Consider the following 10,174-nt stretch of genomic DNA (forward strand, 5'->3'; position numbering starts at 1 on the left):
TTCCTGTAAACATTCGTTGAACACAAAGGCTGCGTTCGTAAGTTCGCTCTGTAACTGTGATCAGCACTCATGGAACGCCTCTCGGCCAATCAAATTACTTGGTCCCTTTATGACGTTGGACACAGTGTGCGCTCCGGCGCTCATGGAGGAAATTTACGAACGCACCTTAAATAAACTCCAAACAGAAGTGACGTCGCTTCTCAGCTCGATAAAAAATGTCGAAATCATAGCCCCTAGTCGTTGCTCTATTTTTTTTTATATTCAAACAATTCATATGTCCCCCAAAATCCAAAAGGACCGGGAGTTTGCGTGGGATTTATGGACTTTGTATCTTGACCAAAAACATTCAGCTGATGCCTCCTTGTGGCCAAACGTTGTTACTCTGCATTACTGTTTTGGAAATGTGGCCCAATCGGTTCCCCTGTACGACCCCCAGGGTTATGTTCAAGATCTCTAATGTTATTGAGGTGTTGTCAATTGCAATGTTGTCAACCGTGGGTATATTTTATTAAACCAGCGTCTTTAACCATGTTAACCCTATTATTCATTATTAATCAAACATTCCGCCTGGATTTATTTTTGTTTTTTGGCTATAGAAGTGTCATAAAATCTCCTTGGAGTAGCCTAAGCTAAGTGCTTTTGCCCCTTTTTCCAGGATTGCTTCAGCTTTCAATATATGGCAGTTATTTAACATGACTGTATGTTATGAGTGTGTAATACCGGTTTAAAAAGAAAAAAGTGGTTATAAATGCAGTTAAAAGTGGTTATAAATGCAGGTAAATAAATATACGCAACCAAAGCCCCTGCCGAACACTTCCACCCGAGTAGTGTTTGTTAAAACCAGTAGTGATCACACTGTGCAACACCGAACGCACCCCAGCATGACACGGAACCTGTCATCGGGAAATGGGTGGGATGACTTTTCTACCTGGTAAACCCTCTCCACGCAGATGTGAAACTGAAATGAAAACAAAAAAATCACCTGTAAGTCATATGATTGTGCAGAAATGTAGTTCAACCCAGAAGTGCACGATTTCACATACAAGATGGACGAAATAAGGTGAGTTGATAATAACGGTGATAATAAAAGTATGTCGTTCCGATGTGTCCCGTTGGCCACAAAAAAAAACTAAAAAACACTTGATCTCGGTCTTATGGTTTCATTTAAATGCATATCAGTCAATTGTATCACGTTTTGATAGTCGGCCTATGTCAGTTGAAAGTGTTCCACTACTCTCTACTGCAGTGCAGTCATGTGAGTATGTACCATACTGTAACTGTAACACTGCACCTGGGTGGTGCTATATAGAAGGAAAAAAGGGGGTGCATTCAGGACCCTGTCGTTGCAAAACTGAGGAGTCTCGGTGGGAGGGTCATCCTCAGGTAGCCTACTCTACAACACATTTGTACAGGTGGTCTCGACAGTGTCTCAACCTCTCATGTCTGATTATTGCTTCAGGATGTACCACATTTTACTCTACTTTACACTAGGCCCATAGTTACCACACCTAGTGTGACGTAAGTAAACAAAAGTCATAAACCTGAAGCCTAGACCTAGTTTGCTTATATCTACTTCACTTTAAGACAAACAAATGTCCAACATATTATACTATGTGTTTCAGTTCACTGTTGCACAATCAGTCACGAGGAGAAGGGCCAGATTTCCCTTCCCCGAACCTGAGACCAAGACACCAGGAACTGATCCCTACGCCATGCGGCCCGGTGAGATGCTGCCCCTGTTTCCCCTCCTATCCACCCCAGAGAGACCCCATATTGATCTGCTTTATGTCATGCATGTTCTAAAGAGCTGCCCTGGTTTTGCCAGATTCACACTTTTTAAAAAAGCAGTGCTCTTTGTATCACACCATGTCATGTAAAAACATTCCTTCATTTATCACATGAATCCGTAGGCTATATTACGAGATGTTGTTTTGTTTTCCACTGGAATTTGCAATTTGCGACTTTGTTTGATATCTGCCCACACCAGTCTTTGTGACTGAAGCTCATATGCCTCCTCCTCCTCCTCCTCCTCCTCCTCCTCCTCCTCCTCCACAGATAAAGCCGTGGTCAGAGCTGCCATGTTTGGTGAAGCTCTACTTCTGTTTCACCATCTCCTCTCTGGCGGCCCTGTTCGCCCTCACTCTGACCAACATCTACAAACAGAGTATGGGAGAGTATGAGGACTATGAGGACGACTTCACTGTGTCCCTCATACAGCTGGTCGGAATTTGTAAGTGGCATGACATGATCCTTCATTAGTGACCATGGTAACAGATAGTTTCCGTATGACCACATCAGCACAACCATCCCCGGCCACCTCCTCACAGAAAGCAGAAGTTCCCAGATGTTTGCCACATGATGAAAAAGAAATGCTATCCAATCTCAGATTAACCTTTTCATTACTGTGTGTCTATGGGGAAATGATGATGCAGCCTACCTACACCAACGCTGTTGGGATAGTCCCCGAAAACCCTCCCTAACCCTCCCTCCCACTGTCCTTACTCCATTTTATTCTGGGGAAGTTTATTACAAGTGATGTGCTACATCACCATGACTGAATCAATGTGTAAGTGCCAATGTGTAACATCAGTTTTAATGGTGTCAGAAACAGAATTTATTTGATTACATCCAATGTACGAGTACACAAGAGTACAATTCTTTGGCTTAGGTTCTTCAATATTGCTATTGCAGCAAGATACAAAATCACAATAATAGAGTAAAGTACGTAATAATAAAGTAATAATAAAGTGATAAACTGATAACGTGATTTTAGTCTTACTACAGCAGAACCAGTTGGAACCAATTTTTTTTGCAAAGTACAATAAGATGAAATGCGATATGATACAGTACAAGTAGTCAGGTAGTGTTCCAGTAGTCAGGTAGTGTTCCAGTAGTCAGGTAGTGTTGAAGTAGTCAGGTAGTGTTCCAGTAGTCAGGTAGTGTTCTAGTAGTCAGGTAGTGTTCCAGTAGTCATATAATGTGTTGTGCATGGTATGGTGTCTGTGTTCCTCCAGTGTTCTGCATGTACTACATCACCCGGGCGATCCTACAGGAGAACAGACAGGAGCTGATCGCCTTCCTGCTCAGCGTGCTGCTGGTGATGACGCGCTCCGTGGTCAACTTCACCGTGCTTCCTGTCCAGGACAGGAAGGGCCTGCTTCTGGTACGCTGCCTTCTGTCTCACATATTGTATCAATAATAATAATAATAATAATAATAATAACTTTTTATCTGTATAGCACTTTTCCTGCAAACTTTGCAGCTCAAGGTGCTCCAATCATTATATAATCACCTACGGTTCGTAGGTATCCTGTGTGTAGTTGCCATGGTGACTGTGTGTTGTTGTTGCGTGGCAGGTGCGGTTCGTAGGTATTCTGTGTGTAGTTGCCATGGTGACTGTGTGTTGTTGTTGCGTGGCAGGTGCGGTTCGTAGGTATTCTGTGTGTGGGCGTGGCCCACGTCATCTGCACGGCGCTGCTCATCCAGAGACCCAACAGGATGGCCTTCAGGGTGGGCGGGGCTCTGGAGAGCCTACAGGACCAGTACTTCCTCCTCAACCTGTGCTTCTCCATGGTGACCTTTGACCTTCAGGCTCAGGTAGGACCACATTCCACTCATGCCATATTAGATTAGATTAGATTAGATAGATTCAACTTTATTGTCATTGCAGTACAAGTACCAGACAACGAAATGCAGTTTAGCATCTAACCAGAAGTGGAAATAGTGATATAAAACATGATATTAAAAAAAGACATGATAGAGATAGGTACAGTATGAAAAGTACGGTAGTTAGAGGTACAGTATATACAGTTATACTGTTCCTCCTGCAGTCATCAACTGGGCCAAACTCACACGCATCACCAACACTGCTGCCAGGATAATTGGACTCCCCACACCCAACCTCACAGCACTAAACAACAGGTCCATCTCACGCATCGCAACCACAATAGAACAGGACATCACCCACCCACCCACTCAATCTGTATGTACCTCGCCCCACTGCCATCCGGGCGTAGGTACAGAACGCTAAGGTGCAAAAGGGCTCGCTTTGGCAAAAGCCTGATCCCTGCAGCCATTGTTGCCTTAAATAATAGACCACACTGAGTGTGTGTACTTATGTATCTGTCATGTGTAGTACTGTCTGTTGTTGTCTGTGTTACATGTTGTTGTATGTATACTGTATATCAGGGGTGCTCACACTTTTTAGGCTTGTGAGCTACTTTTCAAATTACCAGCTCAACAAGATCTACCAACCAAATAAAACATATTGCCATTGCTGCGAACACAAAAATGTACTGTAATAATAACAAATTAAGGCCACGCTACACTGTTTCAAAATCAAAGAAGAGATTTATTAAACTATATAACAAATATTCACACTGGTAGTCCATTAACATTAACATTAACTCAGGAGCTCTGAGTGATTTACACCAGACTGGCCAGTGCCAAGCCAGGTGCCATCGACGTCTCCGGGCGGCGGAGTGTGTGTGTGTGTCTGTCTGTCTGTGTGTGTCTGTCTGTCTGTGTGTGTGTGTGTGTGTGTGTGTCTGTCTGTCTGTGTGTGCATGTGTGTGTGCTTGTGTCTGTCTGTCTGTGTGTGTGTGTGTGTGTGTGTGTGTGTGTGTGTGTGTGTGTGTGTGCTTGTCTGTGTGTGTGTGTGTGTGTGTGTGTTGTGAGGCGGCGCGGGGCTGAGTGATGCCCTCTCCTGTGTGGTCCAGACGGGAGGCGTCCCGTCTGGACCACACAGGAAAAAAAAAAAAAAAACTTTTTTTTTTCACTTTTTTTTTTTTTTTTTTCCAATGCCGTGTGATCTACCCACACTACCTTCGCGATCGACCGGTCGATCGCGATCGACGTAATGAGCACCCCTGCTGTATATGTATACTGTACAGTGGTGTGAAAAAATGAATTTCCCCCTAGGGACAATAGATCTAATCTAATCTATGAGCTATGTACAGTTAAGGTACATACTGTACATGCACAGTATGTCTGGTATGTACAGGTACATGGTGGTGGCTATGTAAAAGGAGGTACCGTATGTGCAAAAAAAAAAAAAAAACTGACATGACAAATGACATACAGTATTAAAAAAAACACCAGTGACTGACAGCAGTGATCATACATAGCCTGTGTTGTCGTGTGTTGTCATGCTCTCGAGCCTTTTCAGACGATGTCTTGTTTTTGGTGTTTACCTGTCAGCTGTGCCTCTGTATCCTGACGTCAGGGACGACCATGTCCTTCAACAGCACCGTCATCCTGGCCATCGGGGTGGCCTGGGCCTGCCTCACAGCGGCCGTGGGGGCCATCGCAGTGAGTGGACACCACTAACGCCACCTCAGGGCATATTGAAACTAATGTCCGGTGTGTAGTGTGTACACATACACACAATGTTGAGTTGTACTGGGGCAAGGGGGTATTCCACATCAATCAACATCGCTGAAGGAAAATCCAGGCTGGGTTTTCCTTTAGCGACGTTGATGAAATACCCCCCAGGTGCGAGTGTAGCAATCAGACATCAACATTTGCAATCATGCAAATTGTCTTGCCCTGTACACGCTTCCTTGTTTACGTAGGTAGTCATGCGTTACATCCTCTCAAAGCTGATTGATTCTTGCGCTTCGAGCCAAATAATCCATCTCAAGATACAATCACAACAGACAGCGGACACAATCGACGTCGCTGTCAGACCATCAACAAACAAACTACGTTGACAAATTTGATAAAACTCATAGAGAACTCATAGTTGACCGCCGATCGATAACATTCCGACAACAACGGTTTGTTTACATTGCCAAAGGTCTGGTCTTCCAGTGAAATATTTGGGCCAAGCAACTTTTTTTCCATCAAAAACCTGGAAAACCCGACTGATGGACTGGATTTCAAATTATGTGCCAAACATCCACGTATCTGTTTCAGTTTCACTATAGCCACAGTTTCACCATAACTATTTACTTTGGGTATACCTTGGATAGGCGTTTTAGGCTAATTGTACAGGATCTTTAACAGGTTAAAACATGGTGGATGGTATGGTAACCTTAACTGCTGTTGGCCCTGTTTCAGGTTTTAAAAGAAGCCAAGCGCCTGGTTTGGATCTTCATCCTTCAGAATGTGCTTGAGGTCGCCTATTCTGTCTATCTGATGTACCAGGTGAGTTGTGAAAACTATTGGTAGAATTAATACCAAAACATGCCTTTGGATATGTGATTGGGTTAGTAGGTGGACTTCCACTTTTTTAATATATATATATTTTAGGGCATTTCTGCTTTTATTGGGATAGAGACAGTAGAGATTGACAGGAAGGATGGGTGAGAGAGAGAGGAGGATAGAGACAGTAGAGATTGACAGGAAGGATGGGTGAGAGAGAGAGATAGTAGAGATTGGCAGGGAGGATGGGTGAGAGAGAGACTGTAGAGATTGACAGGAAGGATGGGTGAGAGAGAGAGGAGGATAGAGACAGTAGAGATTGACAGGAAGGATGGGTGAGAGAGAGAGATAGTAGAGATTGGCAGGGAGGATGGGTGAGAGAGAGACTGTAGAGATTGACAGGAAGGATGGGTGAGAGAGAGGAGGATAGAGACAGTAGAGATTGACAGGAAGGATGGGTGAGAGAGAGAGGAGGATAGAGACAGTGGAGATTGACAGGAAGGATGGGTGAGAGAGAGAGAGGAGGATAGAGACAGTAGAGATTGACAGGAAGGATGAGTGAGAGAGAGAGAGAGGAGGATAGAGACAGTAGAGATTGACAGGAAGGATGAGTGAGAGAGAGAGAGAGGAGGATAGAGACAGTAGAGATTGACAGGAAGGATGGGTGAGAGAGAGAGAGGATAGAGACAGTAGAGATTGACAGGAAGGATGAGTGAGAGAGAGAGAGGAGGATAGAGACAGTAGAGATTGACAGGAAGGATGGGTGAGAGAGAGAGGAGGATAGAGACAGTAGAGATTGACAGGAAGGATGAGTGAGAGAGAGAGAGAGAGAGGAGGATAGAGACAGTAGAGATTGACAGGAAGGATGAGTGAGAGAGAGAGGAGGGATAACATGTAAGATCTATCTATCAAGGGTCTATTTTGCCCAGTAGGTGGACTTGGTTTGAACTCTGACCTCTGATTTCAGATCGTCATGAAATGGAACGAAGACAAGGTGTACACCCTGGAGGCGGCCGCTGTCACCGGGGCCGTGACGTCAGTCCTGATCAAAGCCGTGCTGTTCTGGGCCCTCTTCAGACTGGTGCGCAGCTTTGGCCAGGGCCTGAGGGAGAGGAGTGAGTACTGCCTGCTGTCCCCTTCCTTCCTTCCCTCACCTTTTTCTGTACTTTTTTTTTTTGGGGGGGGGGGGGATCAATTTAGTATTATTATGAACATGTTATTATCACAAATCAAACACAATACAAACAATAACAACGAATACAACACAAAACTAAAAACTAAAGTGATGACTCTCTCTCACTCTCTCTCTCAACCATCCTTCCTGTCAATCTCTACTGTCTCTATCCCAATGAAGCAGAAATGCCCTAAAAACACATCAAAAAAACAAAACAAAACACAGTGTTCCAATGATTGCCCTTCACGCAAAACTGCACTCAGGCACTTCACCTCATGCATTTAAAAGCATTGTATTGACGTAAGCATGGCTGGAGAGTGTCCACCATACACCAGTACGTTCCTTTTAAGTCCATGAGGGGGAGTGTATGAGTACACACTTCTGGATGAAGGGTAGAGAACTGAAGCGCATCCTAGTTGAAGAGATCATCACCATGTCAAATTTGGCAGCAATTGGCCCTGGTTAGATCCATAATATACGCAGATTAGATGAAAACAAGACTCATACTAGTCAAAATAAACTTAAAATAACTTCTAACAAACTAACAAGTATTTTTTTTCCGACACAGCCTTAAGTTATTAGTAGGACATGCATTTCAAGAACTTGCAACTTGTATATCGTGAAACAGAGCTTTAACTAGGAGGCAGCAGAGAATGAAGATATAAAAAATGCTCTCTCTCTCTCTCTGTTTGTATGTCTGTCTGTCTCTCTCTCTCTCTCCAGTGTTCGCAGCGGACAACCAATAAAGTGTTGCTGTGTGGAGGATGTAGCCAAATGTGTTACTCAAGATGGACGCGCTCTTTCTAACAATTGCTTAGTCATTTTATAACAGCTCTCGTTCTAATCAACATTTTATGTTCAAATGCAATCCACTGACTGGTCTGTTTACACTGGAAATATGATTCTTATCCCGAATATGTGACAGAAAGTATTAATGATTTTACACTAACAGATAAAAATCTCTATTTTATGTTAATTAATTTAATGCCTATCCTGATCCTCTTTCAATGAAATCAACCTCTGAAAATGTTGCTGTTTCAGTTACTTCAGTTAAGATGTGTATTAACGTTTACATAGGAATATTATCCAGTATAAGATTTCCTTTTATGGTAAATTTGCTGTTATTATAATCTTTCTGTTATGATCGGTTTTATCTACTATTTTAAGTGGCTGGTTGATACAACAAAAAATCGGATTGGTAGGACAGTACGAATAGTATTGTTATATTCTTTTTTAACGGTTTTATTATTTGAAAAAGAAATTATGTATCTGTTCATTGTACATAAGTCTTTGAATGACGACTTCAGATCTATTCTTCTTTTATATACATTTTTATATATTCTTATAATACTTGACACTTTCATTTTTCTACTTGTTTACAGTTGGGTGTTAGGGGTGTACTGCAAGAAATATCTTATTTTAATTTAAATTTGATCTTAAATCTATCAAATTGATCAGGAAATCGTTTGGAGCCAGCTAACACCTACAACTAAAATGTCTGCTGCTCTGTCATTTGCTTGACTACTAAACATTGCATTTTTGTAAACTGACGATTTTCAATAAAATGTGAAAACAAAACTGTTGCAGTCAACTTCTTTGTTGCTTAATCCTCCAGATTGCAGGAACAGAGCTGCCATCTTGTGAAAGCACAATCACTTCCTCAAATATTCAATGGGTAAAATAATACACAATAACAAATAGGTTGGTCATATATTAGCACTTTGAGCTGCAACGTTTGCAGGAAAAGCGCTATACAAATAAAAGTTATTATTATTATTATTATGTTTTCCTTGTTACTGTACTTAGAAAGGTCCAGTGTGTAGAATTTAAGCTTTGAAATAAATATTGATAAATGCCTGTGATAAGCCATGAACGATCAATAAACACAGATCACATGATAAAGAACGTTCAGTTGAAGAGTTGTTTTGATTCCCAAAAGAGCTTTCTATAAGTTGGGGGGTATTCCATCAACGTCACTAAAGGAAAATCCAGGCTTATTTTGATAAGTCTTGCCAGTCTTTAGCAACGTTGATGGAATACCCACTGGTGTCGAGATCGGTCACATGCCTTTGAATACCCTTTGGTTGTTTTACATGGATATGGATAAGGAGGTCTGAAGTTATTTTCGACCATGAATGAGGTGCATGAAAGCTGTATCTGAATGTGACACAGCTCACCCTTTTTGCTCTCAATTCTTCCACAATTCATAGGTTTATCTTTGTTTATTAAAGTGCTCTGGAAAAATAGCAGAATTCATTTCAGAAACAGTATTTACAAACTTGCCATTACAAAAGTTAGAGGTTACAGGCTCTCAGTTATAGAAGAGGTCTACAAAAAACAGTTAAAGTTTAAAGTGATAGCACTTGGAGAGAAGACTTGACAGAGCTTCATAGAAACAAGGTCCCTCGTTCAAAAGGATCCACAGAGATAACACACTGGGGAAGCTGTTCAGAGTCACAACGATGGTTGTTGTGTAATCTATCGGCAGGATTGTAAGGCCAAGTCCACATCAGGACAGAAGGAACAGACAAGTACGGTAACATACCATACTATAGGAACAGAAAGGTAGAGTAACACCATACTCTATAGGAACAGAAAAGTAAGAGTAAAATACAAAAGATAAAACATTTGAAAGAAAATCTGTCCACTTTCCAAACTGAAGGTCTGCCTTAAATTATGAAAAAGAAAAGCTACAAATCAAATCAGGCCCACTCCAAATTCCATTGTAAGAGAAATTTGTTTTTGTTTTTTCTGCCTTGAGAGGAACATGTCAAGAAAATCGTTATACATCATTAATATACAAAAAGTACCAAAGAGATTTAGTTTTTCAGCAATAATAAGTGTAAACTGGTTAAT

At 41.9% G+C, this 10,174-nt stretch overlaps 1 protein-coding gene across 1 annotated transcript; it reads left to right on the plus strand.

The window, feature by feature from the left end:
* The first annotated feature begins 971 nt into the window (after nucleotides 1–971).
* Nucleotides 972–8,863, plus strand: LOC308160154 (uncharacterized protein). Its single transcript, XM_080534044.1, has 9 exons — nucleotides 972–1,060; nucleotides 1,623–1,722; nucleotides 2,056–2,230; nucleotides 3,015–3,163; nucleotides 3,421–3,597; nucleotides 5,200–5,310; nucleotides 6,061–6,147; nucleotides 7,112–7,259; nucleotides 8,042–8,863. Exons 1-9 carry the CDS (start codon nucleotides 1,047–1,049, stop codon nucleotides 8,062–8,064), a joined length of 984 nt encoding a protein of 327 aa, XP_080390170.1. The 5' UTR covers nucleotides 972–1,046; the 3' UTR covers nucleotides 8,065–8,863.
* The last annotated feature ends 1,311 nt before the right edge of the window (nucleotides 8,864–10,174 follow it).

This window comes from Nansenia antarctica, assembly GCF_963989245.1.
Source record: "Nansenia antarctica genome assembly, chromosome: 6".
In the NCBI taxonomy this organism is placed as follows: domain Eukaryota; kingdom Metazoa; phylum Chordata; class Actinopteri; order Argentiniformes; family Microstomatidae; genus Nansenia; species Nansenia antarctica.